This window comes from Alosa sapidissima, chromosome 10 (genome assembly GCF_018492685.1).
Source record: "Alosa sapidissima isolate fAloSap1 chromosome 10, fAloSap1.pri, whole genome shotgun sequence".
Taxonomy (NCBI): Eukaryota; Metazoa; Chordata; class Actinopteri; order Clupeiformes; family Clupeidae; genus Alosa; species Alosa sapidissima.
This window is the reverse complement of record NC_055966.1, coordinates 4,475,486-4,495,913: the sequence shown is the minus strand read 5'-3', so window position 1 is coordinate 4,495,913 and position 20,428 is coordinate 4,475,486. Positions and strand designations below refer to the sequence as shown.

The 20,428-nt window shown below is 42.2% G+C and overlaps 1 protein-coding gene across 2 annotated transcripts in view; it reads left to right on the top strand.

Annotated features, from left to right (window-relative positions):
- Positions 1 to 20,428, top strand: part of trim71 (tripartite motif containing 71, E3 ubiquitin protein ligase) — a 28,857-nt gene that overhangs the window by 1,843 nt on the left and 6,586 nt on the right. For both annotated transcript variants that reach the window (XM_042107176.1, XM_042107175.1), the window contains 2 exons: positions 16,696 to 16,863; positions 19,696 to 19,830. In XM_042107176.1, the coding sequence (XP_041963110.1) occupies positions 16,696 to 16,863; positions 19,696 to 19,830 (303 nt within the window). The remainder of the gene's footprint in view (positions 1 to 16,695; positions 16,864 to 19,695; positions 19,831 to 20,428) is intronic.

Here is a 20,428-nt window from a genome sequence, read left to right as displayed (position 1 = left end):
CCTAATTGCCTCTGCGAAGGCAATTAATGTTTAGTTTGTTCAGTTGCATTTTACATCTTGCAGCTAATACCAGCATCTGGTAGGCTATGTTTCAAACAACATGAGCCACCCTAAATTGCGCACAAAGCTTTGCAAAAGTAGGCCTATTAAATGCTAGAATGATGTAAAAATATATTACTACATTTAGTTAGCCTGTGCATTTCTTGTGTTTGTGTGCAAGATCGCTTTGCCTTTTTATCTCAGTTGATGTGAATGACAAGCGTTATACTTGTCGTCATTCATTTTACAGAGCTGTCATTTTAATGGCCTTTTGCAGCAGCTATGGTATGGAGTCTTGGGAAAGCTTTCATTCTTTGAATGTTTTGCAGATTTCCCTGTTATTGCAGGTCAAATTACTTTGTGAATTACTCATTGCTGTAATATAGAACTTTGAAGCCACTGTGAGTATAGTTTGCGAGTAAGAGCAGTCATACTGAGTGGTAGGCCTATAGTCCACATATCATGATCGGCTGTTATCAAAAGCTGTATAAAATTGTACAGGCATCTAAGCCATGGAGTGATTGTTCAAATGACTCCATTAATGTTTTTGAGCGCTGCAACCCCCGATCCTGAGGAGCGTGTCCGTTTTACCACACGTGCTTGACTTCCTCAGGCTCTGATTGGCCAAGCCCCCATCCTCATTAGCTGGAGGGATGGGAGGACCGTGTAGAGTCTCTCACCAATGTTTGTCCATCATAGGAGCTGATGTTTTTGACTGAAAATTAGTTTCAGGCAGTCATACAATAATATGGCCAAGAAATGTGAATTTATGTTCCTTGTTTGAGATCCCACATCAATTGCCACATCCACTAGCCTACTGTTATGGCATGTTGGAGAGAGTGGAGGGTCGAAGTGTTGAAGGGTTTCAAAGGGGGAAGGATTCAAAGCAAGTTTGAAACTCCTTGTGTACTGTGGTACTTTTACATTAAATATTGCTACCAGATGTATTGGTATGGGAATACTGACTGAAATATGATGCCAACAATGTATTCTGTGTTCCCTAATGGGTTCAGTTTGTTTCACTGCCTTAGTTGTATGGTTTTATAGATGGCTCGATGAGCCAGTGTGTATGCGATTGTGCACTTCTCTCCTCTCTTGCTGTTGCACACTCATTATGTGGTGTTTACATCCTGTTAGACGTGCTTCTATTTGTGTGTTGGAATGTGTGTGTTCAACAGTAGGTCATATGATTCTTTGTGAGGAATGCAGAGCATGTCATCGTAGTGACGGTGACGCTGGAGAATCGCTTTCAATGTTGACAAGCCCTCATTTCACGCCCCCTCCACAGCCCCCCATCCATGTGGGGGCAGGCGCTGAGAGATTCCACTAGAGCAACAACTGGCCGTGACAGAAATACACCAGCCTTTGGTCATTCGTCAGTTATGATACAAGAGTCTGTTTCAGACCCTCTGCTCACTTCCCCATTCTTTCCACTGCTTTTAATATTCTATGATCCTTTGAGTTTCCATGCATTCTAAAGTAAGCTTACACAGTGGTCTGTGACACAGTGGTCACACTCACAGAGTCGTTGCATTTCTTCCAAATCCTATCCACTAGCCTGCTCAGTGGTGTAGGGGCTCAGTGGAGGTGCGCTTTTAGAGGGGGTAAATATGAAGCTCATGAGAAAAGGTTTGCTTTTATGCATAGAATAGGTTGAGGATGACCATAGGTCAGCATGTTTTTAACAGTGTTTTAAACAGTGTTTATTTGTTTAATATTGTCAGGGCATTGGTGGGTGTGTCCTCTGGACCTTACTGGGGTGATGCAGAATAGCCCCCCCCCCCCCCCCCCTCCTTTCCCTCTTGCTGTCTCACTCTTTCACTCACACCCAAGCATGGAGGGGGAAGGGGGGGGGGGGGGTAGAGAGGGGCCCCAGTATAGCCAACACAGGAAGCCTCCCGTTCCGACGGAATGCTATGACATCAGCTCTCAGCAGTCCTCTAGGAGGAGAGCTGGAAGCAGAGGAATCTTTCTGTCGTTCAGGGTTGTTTCCATTCTCTACCAGGACTCAACGATTTCACCTTTATAGTCTGTTTGTCTTCTTGTATGCCTTCAGAAGCTGTAAAAGTCTAGTGTGCACTGCACTTTGTAGCTGTTGCATAAGTGACCTCAACTGATGGACCTGGGCATTCTCTGTGTGTCCTTTCATTGTCCCTGTGTACTTGCTTGCAATGGTTTAGTTGCTACAAGCAAATGGCTGTAGAAGACCAGCAACTTGCCATGGGTGTTGTGTTGTGTTGTGTAAACACAGGAATGCCACTGGGTTTGGAGGTTTGCGGCCTTGTTTGTGTTGCTGTAGCGAGTGGTAGCACCATGGCCTCCACCCTGATTGGCTTAGGGCAGGGAGGATGGGGGGGGGGGTTGTAAAAGGGGGAGAGGAAATCCTTAATGTGAGAGGTCAAACAATAGAGGTTATATTCCCAGCAAAAAGTCTTGTGTTGAAATGAGCCATTTCTCCAAGCAGAAGTTTATGTAAACATACAGGGCTAAGAGAGAGTTGAAGCAAAGCTTGTCTGTTGTTCTTTCAGTCTCTTCTTGTCCTCCTTTTTGGTAATCTTGAGTTCACAAAATGGCAGATGGGGGAGAATTGACTAAAGTTTAAATGCCTATTGTGAGTCAAGGTGATGCCAAGTGTTTCCATTGTATGACCACTTCTCTTTAGAAGCCCATGGGACATAACAGGTTGACGCGGAGATAGAAAACAAATAATTCCATAATAATAATAATAAATCATCAATACCATTTTGTAGAGCAAAAAAAAAAAAACCTGCAAGGTGGCTAGCAGTGGTACAGCATTATTTTCCACGCAGATTTAGTTTATAAATGATTTACATGGAGAATAAGACTTGAGAGAAGGCGAAAAAAAAAAAAAAATCCAATATCTTACACTATTCACTACGAAACGTAATGTACTCAAACGTACCTTATTTTACCCATGAAAACATACCAAAACCACTTAATTTATATGAAGTTGCCCTTAAATTTAAGGTGTGACCCCCCTACATTTAAGTTGTCAAGTCAGGGGTTCCCTTTAAGGAATCCTTGAATTAAGGGGAAATCGAAAAAGTAAGAGGTAAATTCAGTAGACTTTTCTCCTTAATTGACCTTAATCTATGCACATCTCTACTTAAAAACTCCTTAATTATAGAAGGGTTTTGAGGTAAAAAATAGCGCATTTAAAAGGGGTGAAATTAAGGGGTTTTGTTTCGTAGTGATTACTAGGAGCAGTTTTTTGTAAACTTATGACCAACAGATTAGAGTTTCAATTTGATTTTCATTCTTTTCATCAAGTAGTGCATAGATTAGCCCTGTAAAGTAAAACCTTTTTAATTTTTAATGTCAGCTAACCTAGATCTTCCATTTATTTTCCTGTTAAGATGCTTTTGTACAGGTTGGAATGCAGTGGCTTATATTTGTTTTAATTTAATTGAAAATGGCTGGACAGCCATATGTGTTACATTTGATGGAGCACTGTGGCAATTCCTGTCAGTTTCCTTATTTAAATTCCTTCTAGCCATCTCGCCATCTTCTTCGATTTCTTCCCAGTATCAAGATGTGTGTTTTTTTTTGTTTTTTTTGTAATTGCCAAAACATAGCAGCAAGTGATCAATGATGAGATGAGGTAACAACAGCAGACCTACTGTAGGTGTTTTTAAGGTCAGTTGATTCTGGCCTTTTGTGTTTATTTTCCAATTTTGTGGAGGAATTGTATCTGATCAAATTCCACAGCAATAGTGGCGTTTCAACTTTGAAGATGGGGGTTTAAGTAAGTAATTCAGCGTTATTTACCCACTGTTGTAACGGCACAATTGAGCTACCATGTAGGTCTCAATTGACCAACAGAACTGCATGAGAATCTGAGCACTCACTGTGACTGGTCTGCCCTCAGGCTGTAAGGGAAGGGCCATGTGAATGACTGCCATGTGCTGGTGCTGGCCTCAAGAAATACTATTAAAAGACTGACCTTGTTTGGCCCACTGATTGGCCTTAAACAGGAATTGCTGTACATGCAAGTACGAGGCAATTATCTTGTTTCAATGCCATGTAAAACTTGCTTTTTCAAAATTATTCTGCATGTGCATATGAATTAGTACTGCTTGAAGAAGAAATGTAACAGAAGACAAAAGATTTGATGTTGCATAATGCTATATTCAAAGCCCGTGTCCCATACAGATGCAGTAATCAGTTAAATTCTGTCTAAGCTACAGATTACCAAAGTCCTTATAGGTGGGTCCCCCCTCTCGGCGGCCATCTTGGTAAGGCTCTTTGGGCAGCTATTTTCCTATTCAAGTGAAGGGGGAGGGATACGTAAGAGAGGCCACATTGACATAAAAAGTACATCATACAAAATCTGAATTGAATTATATAACCCCTCCCCAAATTGCTTAAAAAAGGCTAAAAAGGATAACAATGCGGTTGGGGCGGGGAGGGGTATAGACAACTGCCAATTGGCATTACAAACTAACCCTATACATTTCTATGGAGGATTCTTTGAATGCTGTTAGAAAGTCTCTCGTTAGAAAATCTCTGCTTTTACTGAGTCTGTTCACCCTAATAATGAGAAAAGAGAAAATGTGCAGAACTTATAGAAACGGCTTCATCTTTTGATGATAAGTTTTGGCCTAAGTTTCGTTTCGAAAACCTTGAATCAATGTCATAAGATGGTTCATCACATTACACATCACGTCACGACATTACACACTATATTATACACACATGTGCAGGTCAATGTTTGTTTTTTTTCTTTTTTTTGCGGTGATGACGATGACGAGCTCAGACGTGACCGCGGTATTGTGGTAATGCGGTTACCAGCCCTAGTGGACGCAAATGGCACCCGTTTCATAGAATGACCCATTGACAATTGATTCCCTCTTTCCTCTTTCTTGTTTTGGAGTTTGTGGAAATTCTTAGAAAAACCTTGCTTTTCCATGGGCAAGAGAGGCATTACAGAGTTACTTCATTAGTTTACTGCATTCATCTCTGTTTTCCCAGCAACATTTAGCCTGGCCTCTGCCTGGCAACATACTTCTGCTCGATTTCTTTTCCCTACAGTACTCCGTCTGGAATAGGTTAATTCGCCCTCGTTTACTTCGGTAGTTGGGCAGCCGACCCAACCAGCGAACAGAGGCCGTTCCTGAGAGTGATTACGTTACATAGGCATGGTGTTTCAATTACTACATCCCCGCCCCCCGAAGCGTGAACATGAACTCAAGCATTGAGAACATTGTTCGTGTACACATAGTTTACTAAAAAGAAAGATTTTGGACAACTCACTCCTTGCAAGATGGCAGCGAGCAGAAAAAAACATTTTCTTTTTAGTAAACTCTGTGTACACCAACAATGTTCTCAATGCTCGAGTTCATGTGTAGAGACACTGATGATACTTCGATCAAAGTTTCATGTTGTGTCGAGCCTTCTTAGTGTTTGAAAATTAGCGATTTTGACGCGATTGTATCAAAAAAGTAATATCCCTATAGGATTCCCATTCAAAAGGTCATTTCACCCGACAACGCATACAAGCTTAAAAGTGGCGCTTTGGACATACTTATGCATTTATATGAAAGTTTGACTTGGGTACATTCACAAAACACTATATGATGCATTTTGGCAAGAGTTACGCAGATGAAACGTGTGATTGTTTGCTGATAAGATGCACCCTTGCTTGTTATGGGTGTGATGCAGAGAAACTTCTCTGTATGACGAAACGCCATATTGGACCAAAGTGGTTCACAGGAACTCCAATGGTTTTAAACCTCAAACTGTGCCCTCCCACCCGGAAATAAAAGTTTGCCTATGGATCTAGGCCAGACTCTGTGAAGTCAGCACAACAACAATGGCGGTATCAGTGTCACAAACATTATAATTATCATTGAACGTAACATTATTTTAATGTTCTTAAATAGTGATCAGTGTTTCCCCTAGAATTTTTTCCAGCAGCGGTGCTGTTGATCGTAGGAAGCCCCCCCCCCCCCCCCCCCAAAAAAAAGAGAAACATTATAAAAAATGACTCCTTAAATTGTGACTTCTGGTGGATTTTGTGAAAGAAATGGACAGATTGAGTTACAAATTATGACATAACCATCAACACAAGCATGATTATTGCAGTACTTGAACAGGATTATTCATGTTTTTCTTTCACCTTTTTCATTTACATTATTAGTATTAGCCACTGTACAACTGTACACTGTAGGCCACTGTACAAACTATTACTATTTAGAATATACAGTGCTGTGCATAAGTTAAGACATTTATATATAATGTATTTATTTACGATACATGATGCATTAAAAATAATTGATGTCCTATTTTTTTTTATTAAGGCATTAAGACAAAAGGCAAAATATGTTTTTATTCCTCCCTTTAGTCAATTTCAGCATGGGTGTCTTAACTTTTGCACAGCACTATAAACTATATAGACTTCTCTTTCATGCCATTACACTGTATTGGTGCTGTGCAAGTCGAATTGAGTGCCTGTCACTTTAATGCCGTGACGGCCCGTGACGCTGGCTTGATTCTCATGGTTTTAAGCTAACTTAGTAGCGTTGTTGTGCATGGTGCATAAGAATATGTGGATGAAATTAATTATGTTTCCCATGTCATTTGGTAAAATAAATGGTCAAAAATTCGAAGAAAACTCACTTGGATTATAGCAGATAAGTGTCTTGTATTATATCTATAATTTTGATGAGCTCTACAGGAATTACAAACTATCTCAGATGTAAATGCTTGCTTATCCTATTACTCAAATTCAATTAAACCCGCCAATAGGCTAGCTAGCTAGACCTTAGTTTCACAGCCTAGGTATGTTAGCAACACAGGGCTTGAAAGCATTGCCTGTATCACGAACAAAAACGAAACAATGCGTGGATTTATCTGGGAATAGGCTACTGAAGGTAGGGGCGAGCTATCTCGCTGGCGTGTTTAATTTGGTTCCTTGGTTAACATAATGTAGGCTACGTTTTTTTGCACACAATTGTGTCTGCTAATAAACTTAAACATAAACACAAACAAGCGTGATCTCCTGTGGAATCCCTGACTGCGCCTTCAACGTTAGCCTACTATTATTTGTTGACATGAAACCTGAACGAATGGCAGCTGTTCCTGAAGTTCACTTGCGTCTATTTTTTTTTAATTAGGCAACTCTTTGCAGTGGCGCTTGAATTCCAGCAGCGGCGCTGCGCCGCTGATGAATACATTGTAGGGGAAACACTGAGTGATGCTTCATCACATGTTTTGAATGTATTATCTGTAGTGCAGTAAATACTGAACTGAAGTTTTACTCAAAAATTATATCGCAATAAAAAAAATCACAATCAGAAAAATTGCAATTAGATATTTTCCCCAAATCGTTCAGCTCTGTTCTTGATGCTGACTTCCTTTCCAGTTTCTGCTGTGATGCAAGAAAAGAATGAAGCTGTTTTCCAGTGTACGTTTTGTGGCCATCTTTCAGCCCTTTCTGTTTCCCCCGGTGCCTCTCTATGTTTTTAACCATTTTCATGTGCCGTCCTCTTAGAGCTTTGATATAGAATCTGGTGGGGCACACTTAAAACAAACCCAACACACAGCACTGAGACAAGAGCCATCTGGAGCAGTTGAGACAGGCCGAGGGTTTTTCCTCTGGAAAGGGTTTCCTTCTTTGCAGGGATTGCTTCATGGTGGAATGTGGAATGGTCAGCAGATTGAAGGACTGACTAAAAACAGATTATTTGCCCGTTTTCGTGCAATATTATTAGAAGCACAGACATTGCGATTCTTTCTCTGTCTCTCCCTCTCTGAGGGTTTTGACGTTGAATAATGAACTATAAAAGGCTTCTTGTCCACATGTGGCTGAAAAGGGATAGCCCTCTCTTATTTCAAGCTTTTCAAGTCTGATAGAATATTTTCAGTTAACCCCCCCCCCCCCTTCTCTCTCTTCTTTTTAACAGTTTTATTAGGACCAGGGTAGATGGTGTATTTCCCCCATTTAAGATTATATAAGTGAATCAGTGCGGGCTTCACAGTGTGCATTAAAAAGTGTCCTGCCAAAAGTTCTGGGCCACTTCATAAAGCAGGACACACTGCTAGTGGAACATATGTCTGAACATTTAATGTTGTTAAATGAAGTCGGGAAGGTGGAGCAGCCACAGAGATCTTTCTGGCTCACAGATGTACTGTGGAAACTAACAGTTACTTAGCTGGCTAAAACACTCTCACTGCAGCACTCTACTTGGCCTCTGTGTCTGCAGTCCCAGACATAGTTTTACCATATGGTCATTGGCAAGCCGGGGTCTGAGCGTTTTACCTCCACTGCTCGTCTGCAAACACGGCACATAAGCAGATTGCCAAAGATGAATGGGGTTATGTCGTTTGGAAAGGTGGAGGAGAACGTACTGGATTTCTACGTATAACATGGTTTACACCAAAAAGCTACTGTCTGCTTCACCTCTTTATTCATCAGAGTTTTAAACCCCATTATTTATCACTGTTGTGCTGATGTCAGTGTTGGTCAAGGTTAGAGGGGTGTTATGATGAGGGCCTCCTGTCTGTCCCGCGTTTCCTTCCTGTCACTGGCTGCTTATGGATGAGTGCAGGGTGTGGCGTGTGGGTCAGAGCTGAAGAGGTTCAAACAAATGGAGACCAGTGCGCCTCTGAACCCCCCACCAAACACACACATGCTCACTCTCGTCCCTCCTGAGAACACACATGGACATGATTTTACATACGTTCTCCTGCACTCCTTCAAAGCAATGCGTCTCCCCTGGCCTCTGCCTGTGCGTTTGGAGGCCAACTTGAGTTTTTGTGCGATTGCCATCATCACCTGTAAGGTTTTAAACAGAGAGGAAGCGTCTTTGTTTTCAGGCCCTGCCCCTTTGCACGTAATGCTGTGGTGGTGGTTGAGCTGTGAAACCTGTGATGCATTTGGCACACATTCTCTCACTAAAGTGCCCACATTCTCCCTCTAAAGTGCTTGGGCTAGGTACGTGTTTGTCCATGTTGCATGAGCGAGCCAGCCACCACTAGATGTGTGCGCCTGCACTGTCTCATTCACACTGCATTAGCACACATACACACACACACACACACACAGACACTGAGGCGTGCTGAGAGCACCAGGGCCCCAGCTGATTTGGTTTGGCTTTTCCACAGCAGCCAATGAGGTCACCTGAGAGGCAGACACCTCCCACAGTGGCTGCTAGGGTACTCAAGTGATGTGTGTTGTGGGTGGGTGTGGGGTGGGTGGGAGTTAATGTTTTCTACTCCAAAGAGGAAAGCTCATGGGCGTGTGTGACTTCTCAGAAACAGGATCAGTGTGCTAAGGGCATTCTTAGGTTGTGTTGATTTCCCCAGTCAACTCTTTATGGCAGTTGCATCAGTTGACGTGGGAATTCTTACACACGTCTGACAGATTTTCAGTGTGGTTGATCTGGACATTTGTGAAAGCTGAGGGAATGTCTGGCACTCGTTCACATACCTGGTGGAGTTGACCTAAAAGACAATAATGAAATAGCACAAATCAAAAGCAGACACAACCAGTTGTCCTGTATTTCTATATTGGTTTGTTTAAAGCTTGTATTGTTGCTTAGATATATAAGCTATAGCCTTAATGTGTAATATATTATGTTTTTTAAATTAGTCTTTACTTTCCATTCATAAACAATCAGTTATGTAGGCACTATAGTTTGGAAAAGCACTTATTCCTATTCCCAAGAGCCAAAACATCTCTCTTTTCTCTCAGGGAAACCGAAAACCATGTACTAAGGAAATCTCAAAATGTGTGAGGCTAAGGGCTTGTCCTCACAGGATGCGATACGATCGGACATTAGTGATAAAATCCATTTAATTACATTGTTTTCAATTGGGGTGTCCTGACTGCAAGAAATGCAAGCATTTTGTCGGACAAACTTTTATCAGACGCCCCGTTTCTATTTTCTTTCTGTCGCTTGCGTTGCTCTGCTATTTTGAATGAGATGTCGCAATAGAAGGGCATATTTAATGCAATCAGTGTAACCAGACATACAAGACAGTAGCTCGCTCGGATCCTATTAGGACATTGTATGAGTTTTAAAGAGATATTCTTCTTACAGGCAGTAGGGGCGGGCGAGAGAGTCTTCATTCGCCCTGTAATGAGTCATTTAACTATATACCAACTTATGAAGATGATTAATTAACACGAAAACGTTGCCTGGTGTCCCTTTAAAATGTACTAGTGGGGTCTGTTAATAGTGTTGGAGGTCTATAGGCTGACCCAAGCCAAATTGTGATGTCATCGTAATTGATTCGGCCACCATATTGGATTTAATCAAAAACACCTAAAAGTTTTCACAGGTCACAAAGTTTGTCAGATTTTCACCAAACTTGGTGCAGATGATCGTCAGACCAAGCCTCAAAAAAGTTATCCCTTTTTGTCTTCAAATCTAAAACCATTCGCCCGTAACAGCCAATTAAAATGGTCGGCAAAGCCGCCACACAGGAAGTGAAGTGATATCTCAGCAAGGTTTTCTCGTATCAAGACTAAACTTACCACATGTGCTCAGGACCCAATAAGGAGGAGGCTCAAGAAATTTGGTACATTTTGACCACTGTGTGGCGCTATAATCACAGGAAGTAGGGTCATATCTCAGCAACGCCTTTACGTATCGAAACCAAACTTGGTATATGGCCTCAGGACCCGATCCTGAGGACACACAATACATTTGGTGTACTTTAACCACTAGGGGCGCTATAATTAGGAAAACTTTTTCATATCGACACCAAACTTCGTACGTTGATTCGTGAACACATCCTAAGGACCCACAATTAATTTGGTGTGCTTTGACCACTAGGGGTGCTATAATTATCAACACTTTCACCAATTTAAACCAAACTTGGTATGTGGTCTTGAGGACACACAATAAATTCGGTGACCTTCGAATCCAGTCCAATCCAATCAAGTCCAATCCAATCTAACACAACACAGTCAAGTCCAGTCCAGTCCATTCCCAACTCTTGCTCAACTGCTTGGCCCCCTCATTGCTGCTTGCAGCTATATTTTTAGAATATAATTGTGTTCACAGTTGTTCACATTTCCCTCATGAAATATGACATGACATTGTTACGGTCTAATGTTCCAGATCAGATGCAGTTCATTGTCTAATCTGTGCATCCATACTGATTATGCAAATTGTGCTTGAGAATGTGGATTTTGTCATATAGGTGGAAAATACTGCCAACAAAGCATCCCTTAATAAATGCACACTTTATAAAGGCACAATTTTGTAATATTTAAAATTAAAATTACCTGAACTCTTCCACTGACATGGGTAGCTTCTTCTTCCTCAGTCTAATGTGGTTAAAGGTTTTTTCAGACAATGTGATTTCCTGGAGAAGGTTAAAGGACAAATCTCACACTCTCCTGCTGCTAGTGTCCTTTGTCCTCTACCTTTCTCAAATTCCCACTCACACTGAAACCCAGTTATTCATTGGCAATGTAGGCCTACTCGTATGTATGTATGTATGATGTGTGGGAATAAGAGCAAAATGATAGCTTGAAGACCAGACGAATCTTGATGAAAGTGTATAAAAAATGACTTGGTGCAGTCAGTGCATTACTTTGCTCTTCAGGTCGCCGCCATCTTGTGAGGAGAGTCTGTACAAGTTTATATTAAAGCTACATTGTAATTTCTTCAGTTGATTCTTAGCAAAAATCTATTTTTTCCTTCAAAAATATGTGCTCATTCATGTTCAATTACTTCCGCTAACAAATTGTAGTATTCTCATAAGTGTAGGATTTGCCATTTAAAATACAGGCGGGAGAGTCGTCCGTATAGCAGCAGCCATTTTTTTAGCCTCCATCTTTTAATACATTAGCCAAGGAGGGACATACCAGAAACTCTGCCTATGCATTTGTCGGTTAGTTAACGAAAGACAGAGTTGTGCTCACGGCAGCCGGGAAACCCCTAGCTTTGAATCACCTGATGATCTCTGACTCTTCGTACGAAGATAGAAGTTAGTGTTATCTTAAACTACATATCTTGTACAGTATTGTCAAATAACGTTAGCACTGATAAGTTGCTAGCTGAATATAAGCCAAAATAACAAATCCATGACTACATTATTCTTGCATGAAGTATATGAGCTATAGTATCACAGACTAAATTGCTAAATACAATTAACAATTATTTTTCTAAAATAACCTCAAATTAAGTATCTAGCTATTAAGTTAGCTAGCAGAGTCAAAGGGGTGGTTCAGGATTTTGGACATAGGACCTCATTTCCAAGTTAGCAAGTGTGATATTTATCAGTATTTATCAGTTTATCTGCTAAACACCATAACCCTAACCATATATCTCTCCTATGTTGTCTTTACCTAATACATTACTAGGTTTCATATTTGAAAGAGTGTCTCCCAATATCTTTTCTTGCTGGAGAGTAGATCTGTAGCTTATGCAGGCCGAGGTGTATATAACCCCAACATTTCAGGAGAAGGAAATCTTATCCTTCCACACCTGTTCTGGCATTTAAGGAACGACTAGTGTCCACGAGAACCACAACTGCCCCCTTCCTGAAGAAGAGACCGAGTGCTCCGCCAGGAAACAAGACACGTCTCATTAAAGATTTATGCACACCATCAGAGAGATGCCTTTACTGGACGGAGCCAGTCAGCTAGAAAGTAAAAGGAGCTTGTATGGCCAAATGTCCCGCTGTAGATTTACCGAGTAAAGAGGGTCGCTCTTCATATGCACGGGACGCCTAGCCTTGAAGTGCACACTCCCTTCGTGCCATCTCTCCTGTTTTGCAGAGCATTTCCCAAGACTGACATTTTTACAGCATTGTTTGCTATCATTAGTGTTGTTTGTCAGGAAAGCCTTTCCACAAACTGTATCCTTGAATGCATAAGGAACCCTCGAGTTATGTCATTGCGGCTCATGTGCCAACTGTTATCCCAGTTCCAGGAAAGCATACCTAGGCTAGCTGGCGTTGATTGGTCAAGAAATGCAACTGGGAGTTCACAGTTGGACAGTGAAACCTTCACCCATAGCTTTTGTGGAATAATAGCTATAGACTGTGCTCGCATAGCTAATGTGAGACAAGTATTTTCAGTTTGGTGGTCTGCTCGGTATGGCAAATAATATTTACCAAAATAATTATGATGAGATCACGATTATTATTTCTTAATTATCTATTTTCTAAACTAAAAAACAGTGAATTAAATTGACATTTTCAACTGAAAAACATAAATAATACATGTAAAAAGATGATGTTACAGTTACCAATGTGAAGCAAAGGGGTGCGCAGCATTTATAACTCAAGACAAAATGAGAGCATCATTGCAAATTGGAACACAGCAAAATAATCGTTATATGTCTATCGTGTTGTTTTCATAACCGTTGGATGTCATAGTTGATGATTCATTGGATTCATTGCACAGTCCCAACTTCCTGTTGTGTTTAGACCTTAGGGAAGCTTTTTGAACATGGTTATTAAAGTTTAAATACAGAGCTGTCTTCTACATCATAGGATTTGAAGTACTCATACACAGCTGACAAAAGGCGTGTTGTATAAATCTTGATCTGCCGATGATGTTTATTTGATCAGTTTTTAAGCGGTCGTAACTGCATAACTGCTTGATATGAATGTCTGAGCGATCACGCTGCATGTTTTGCAAAAGACTTCCTTGTTGAGCTTGTACTGTACTATCCCAGTTCTAGGATGTGGCCTACACAGAGAGCGCCTGGCAGCTTTATGAGCAGGTAACCCGAGTGCAGTCGCCTTTCTAAGTTTACACGCAGCTGCTCGCGGCGCTTGGAGACGGCATAGATAGAGTTGGTGTTTGATCTGGTGTTTGGTAAAGCTCATGAGGTAGGCTGGCCCTATAGCATGGGGGTGTGTGGATCACTGGTCCAGAGGTGATTTGTTGTAGGTTAGTAACATTTAGGTGAAACCTGTTATTGGGGGCCAAGCAGCGAAGCTGCGAGGACCTCATTGTGTTTCTACGTTTTCCTATTATTATATGCAATGGAAGTCAATGGCAGCCCATAGAACCGTCTGGTAAAAAGTTGGGAAATTTGGCACACTGATTGGGGACGGTCCCATGATTCATGTCCCCAAGTTTCATGTCGGCAACTCGAACCCTCTAGCGCCACCAACAGGCCAAAGTTGGAAGTGTGTTCACTCACGTAACTTTTGACCCGTAGGTCCGATTTTCAAAAGTCAGGTATCGTTGGAACCCTTGGACCAAGCCGAGTTCAACAATGACCCTATGACGTCATTTTCCGCCATGATGGATTGTCCGCCATTTTGGATTTCATCAAAAACACTTAAAATGTATCAGGGGTCACATACTTTCTCTGATTCCCACCAAATTTTACACAGATCATCTTCAGACCAAGCCTCACAAAAGTTATCACTTTTCGTCTTCGGAAGTATTACCATTCGCCCGTAACAGCCAATCAAAATTTGCGGCGAAGCCGCCAAACAGGAAGTGAGCTCATATCTCAGCAACCCTTGCAGTCATCAAATCCAAACTTGGTATATGGACTCATGACCCCATCAGGAGGACGCTCTAGAAATTTGGTGACCTTTGACCTCTAGGGGGCGCTGTAAATCAGTAACATGCCTTTTGGACTGTAGCTGCTGTTGTGCCTAGAATTACAATGTACTAGTGGTGTCTGGTAATACTGTGGAAGATCCTTATGTCGACAGATGGCAATTCATGACATCAACATAATTGATTTGGCCGCCATATTGGATTTAATCAAAACCACTATCAAATTTCCCTAGGTCACAAATTTCATCGGATCCTCACCAAAATTGGCACAGACCATCTTCAGACCATGCCTTATCAGTGCTTAGATTTCCATAACAATTGACGGAAGCGTTTGCCCGTAGCAGCCAATCGAAATTGGTGGCGAAGCCGCCAAACAGGAAGTGAGCTCATATCTCAGCATCCGTAGCATCTATCAAAACCAATTGGTGAGCAAACTAAGTACATTGACTCCTGACCTAATTGGGAGAACACACAACCAATCTGGTAACCTTTGACCGCTAGGGGGCGCTGTAATTGGCAAAACCTTTTTTTGCCCGTAGCTGCTGAAGTGTATTATTCTGCCATGGAAGTCTATGGCAGCCCATAGAACCGTCTGGTAAAAAGTTGTGAAGTTTGGCACACTGATTAGAGACAGTCCTGTGATAAATTTCCTCAAGTTTTAAGTTGGCACCTCATACACTCTAGCACCACCAACAGGTCAAAGTTGGATGTGCGTTCACGCACCTAACCTTTGACCTGTCGCTCTGAGTTTTCAAAAACCAGGTGTTGTTGGTGTCCCTGGACTAAGCTGAGTTCAATGCACCCTATGATGTCAATTTCCGCCATGATGGATTTTCCGCTATATTGAATTTTATCAAAAACACTTAAAAGTTTTCATAGGTCACAAATTTTGTCCGATTGACTCCAAACTTGATGCACATCATCTTCATCTTCACATCATCAGAGCATGTCTCACAAATGCATTGCTATTTGTCTTTCGAACTAAAACCATTTGGCCATAATAGCCAATCGAAATTGGTGGCGAAGCCGTCAAACAGGAAATTACCATGCAACTCAGCCAATCTTGGGTTGTTTGGCATGGAACTTGCTGTGACTGCTTAATGCTATATACCTGATGCAACCGCATTGAGTTACATGACAAATGTGGACTGCTTGGCCCCCTCATTGCTGCTTGCAGCTATATTTATTATTATTTTTTTATTTTTTTGAGTAGGAAATGACAGTATTTTAGATTGTTAGTATAATCATTCATCAATGTGTCAGTCCAGGAAGCAGAAATTGGGCCTTGTTTGTGTTTCTCCAATAGAAAAGGGCTCTCTAAACAATGTCCGTCTTTCTTTTGAGGGAACTCTGATGGATGGACACAGTGCTGTCCGTGCAATTCATGGCTGAATTAGCTGAAGCACTGTACAGGATGCTAATCTGTGGGTGTCCTAATTAAGCCTTAAGTTAAAGTCTATTAATTGGGTTACATTTAGGAGGGTTGTGAGTTTTTGAAGTATGGACAGTTCATGACTGTTCAATTGTTCATGATGTAACAGGTGTGGACAGAATGGCATTCAGTTGGCACATAAGATGCGAATGTACCAGGAAATAGTCTGCAGGGTAGATTCTGCTAAGCACTCTCCCACCACTTTTAGCTGTGCCTTGCCTGTTACCATGGCTACCGACATATAGTGCAGTCTATAGGGCTCCAGATAGGTGCCCCAGCACACGAGCTGCAGCATAGCACACAAAAGCAGTGATGAATAAACACATGTCCGCATGGATCATTATTGTAAACATTTAGATTCTTGGCAACTGACCAATGTAATTATTTATGAGCTCGCACACAGCTTGACACCATTTAGTGACCAGGATGTCTCTATGGGCCTTGAGCCCCTCTGCCATGTGAGAGCCACAGTGACACTGCCTCCACTCATCATTCCCAGAATACTCGTGAAGAGAGGATTAGGCCCATGTGATGATGATCAGACATCTCTGCTGTCTGCACCTTAATGATGGAGAAGTCCCAGTAGCTTTATCTCCAGCCCCTATGCTAACCCTCTCCTGCTCTCTCTCTCTCTTTCTTTCTCTCTCTCTCTCTCTCTCTCTCTCTCTCTCTCTCTCTCTCTCTGTCTCTCTGTCTCTGTCTCTGTCTCTGTCTCTAGGTGCTGCGCTTCTTCTGTGACAGCTGCTCGGTGCCCATCTGCCGGGAGTGTAGTGCCGGGCGGCACGCCGGACACAGCTTCACCTACCTGCAGGACGCTGTGCAGGACTGCCGTTCCCTCACCATCCAGCTGCTTGCTGACGCCCAACAGGGACGCCAGGCTGTGCAGGTACGTCTGGTCATCATTGGTCAATTATTGTTTATGAATAGCTAACATGCTTTGATTTTATCCTTATTTAGCTTTATGCCTCACTACTGTTCAGTCATAATGGCATGGCCTTTGTCAGGGCAGAGGTGAATCTGAAACAATGGGACAAAAACATATCCGTTACAGCTTAATGTCCACTGCCCTCGCCCCAGTGAAATGAGTTGACTTTATAGGCTTTTAGGCCGGTAGCTAGTGACTCGGGAAGCCCCCTGTGTCTGTGTCTGCATCGTAAACAAAAGACATGGCCATTTCCTACATTATCTACTATCCATGTATCTAAACATCAGAACAGGTACACCCGTGCCTGACTGAGCCCACTGCAGAGATTGGAAGGTTTGCCATACAGTGATGTATGAATATCCTTCCATTTGTCCTTTTTACTTTGTGACATTCACTCCCAACACACACACACACACACACACACACACACACACACACACACACACACACATACACCCCCACACACACACACACACACACACACACACACACACACCATCCCCAACCTCTACTTTGTGGCCTTGTGGCTCGCATTCAGCTGGCTCACGAGTCATTAGCACAACACAGAGGAAATGTTTCCATCAGGCTTCTGCCTCCGCAGGGGTCTGCAGGGGAATGGTGGGATGGGTGGAGGATGGGTGGGGGCGGCTGCTGTTTAATCCCTCTGCCCCAGCTGTGCTGGAGAGTGAAAGGGCTGCAGAGGCAGATGAAGGTGGGGGTGTGGGGGTCCCACTATTGAGGATGAATTCCTGGGAGAGAGGGAGAGCCTGCCCCCTGATGCCTGAATGTCAATAAATTATGCAATCCCTCCTCCCCCGCCTTGCAAACGTCCCAAACAAAATTACCCTTTTCAGTTGTCGTTTTGATGCCATTCTCTCGTGGGAGTCCTCATGGCACCATGTTGGGGAGCAAGCTCTCACATGGTGGCCATACATGGGCTTCTCCTCCATCAAGTCCACTGATGCCCTTTTTTACCTCTTCTGCTAGGGCAGCACCAAAAACCTGTTTGTTGGTTTGTTTTTGTTTGTTTGTGTGTTTGTTTGTTTGTCCCTTGTTGGTAGAGCATGGCCAAGGTTTGTGAAAAGCTTCCTTGTCTTCTGGCCTCCACTTTAAGTTGCCTTTGGGTGAGGTCAGGGCAAAGGTCACTGGATGTCCGGTTGCAGTGATATGAGTTAATCGTATCATGTTGGCGCGGCGGTGTATGCTGAGATGATGATGGGAGAGCATGTAGGACTGGAGATCCCCAGCTGGCCAGGCAGGAGCTCTGCTGCAGGGAACCCAGGCGGCATTAGCACAGGAGAAGCTGACCACATGCAGGCTGTGTTCGGCCCAAGTAATCTTATTTGCAGGGAATTAGTTCGTCAAGTCACCTTTATTTATATAGCTTCAGCTCTCTGTTGGCTGAGGAGTGACAATTAGTCACTCCTGGTGGTTGTTATTTACTTGATTTTTGTAGTAGGAGCTATTATAGTTCTGATGTGTGTTAAATTGATAGGATTGGTCTAATATGCTTGTTCATGGTTGGACCAAGCTATCAATTGAAGTCCGGTTCAAGTTGCAAACAAGGTGTCCCTGAGCTTCTTTGTGAGGTTTACTAGTAAAGCCATAGAAATTGTACATATCAACTGACAGGCATAACACTATATTTCTACATCAGAGTATAAAACCAAGCACTTAATATCACACAAAGCCATAAAAACAGCCTTTGCCTTTGTTGTCACCGCAGTAGTGGTATGATCACAGTGTAGTGTAATTGAGTAACCTGTACTTTTCCGAGTTGTGTCCTTAAAACCCCTAAAGGAGAATTCCAGAAGTTTAACGTAAGAATGAGAGTTTTTAAAGAGCATCTGTTGGGCACGTTGATCCTTCCTCGGCTCTGTGGGATCCACAGGCTGTTTTACTGGGGTCAGGGGTCTCGACCCCACAGCTTGGGCTCTTTTACCGCTCACTGTGGCGTCACAATAGAGCTCCTCATGCTTGTGTGGGTTCATTCACACACCCCCACAGATCAGGAAAGCCATCAGCTCCTCTGATAATGAACAAGGAAAATGACATTTAGGTGGCGTCTATATTTAGATACTGAATGACAGCAAGACAGCTTTTTCAATCAGTGTTTTTCGTTGTAAATTGTATAGCTTCTAGGCCATCCTTTGCAGATCCTGTGTGTTCTAAAATGGTCAGTGTACTATTGAAAAAAATGAAACCTTGAGCTTTTTGACCATAATGGTAAAGCTATAGTTATGGTTAGTACAAGTCCGATGGATGGATGGATGGATGGATAGATAGATAATAGATAGATAGATAAACTGTGATAAGGTGCAATGGTGGTAGTGCAAAAGTGAACAGTGCAGGGATTTGAACAGTGCAATAACTTGATTGTCGATACATATTAAATATGACTATAAATAATGTAAACATTAATATAATTGATTTACAAACAAGAAAAATAATATACTTTAAGAACAATAGAATAACAGGAAATAATGTTATAAAAATGTGTAGAAGGGCTACTAGAGCCTGTAAGACAGTCAGATGGACAGCAGGCACAGTGATATGATGATGGGTGCAGAGAGAGACAAAGTCCTTTTCAGACATGGATTACTAATTAATTGTAGAACATCATAGTGAGATTCATTTTAATGTCTGACTACAAATATTTTATTACGGTTAATGTTTAATTATAGACAGTATCTCCTGTTAATATAGCAGTGGCCATGTGTAAACACAATATTTGAGTAGAGGTGCGTATCTCTTTTTTTCCCCTACATAATATGAGTGGGTTTGTTGTTGCAGTTGAGCATTGAGAAGGCCAAGGCGATCGCCGAGCAGGTGGAGCTGAAGGCCAAGGTGGTGCAGACGGAGGTGAAGACCATCACCCTGCGCCACAAGAAGGCCCTGGAGGAGCGGGAGTGTGAGCTCCTGTGGAAGGTGAGTGGACAATGGCCCTTTCCCCCCATATGTAGCACGTTACACACACAAACACACAAGCAAGCCTTTCCTTTTGGCCAGGATCTCCGAGGGCAACTGCATAGTTTTCTGTAGAGTCACAGATTTACAACCATATCAAACCTCAACTGGTAGGCTTTTCAGCCATTAAAAAAGTTTGCTCCCAGCACAAAAGGCAACTTTGAGGGAAGAGTGTTGTGTGATTTTTAGAGCATGTATCCTATTTCTCAGTGTAAAATGAATATAGGACCTATCCGTTAACACCAACCTCTATACTGACATTTATGCTGAAGGCTCTACATTATGTGGCAAGCAGATATGCACAATGGTAGCCTCTATGGGTTAGGAACCCACAAAAAGCCTTTGAAAACCACACGGCCTTCAAATCCACAGTGACCTCTGTAGTTCTTTTTATGCAAACTAAACTTGTAACTTCAGAGTAGTTCACCAGCATTTAAAGTTGCAGTAAATTATGTTTGTCTAACTAGCCCACTTTCATCAGAGTTCTTCAAAGTCTACTGACCAGCCCTCTCTCAACCTTTTCTTTTAGTGTCCTGTCTGTGTAGCAAAAATGGGAAGG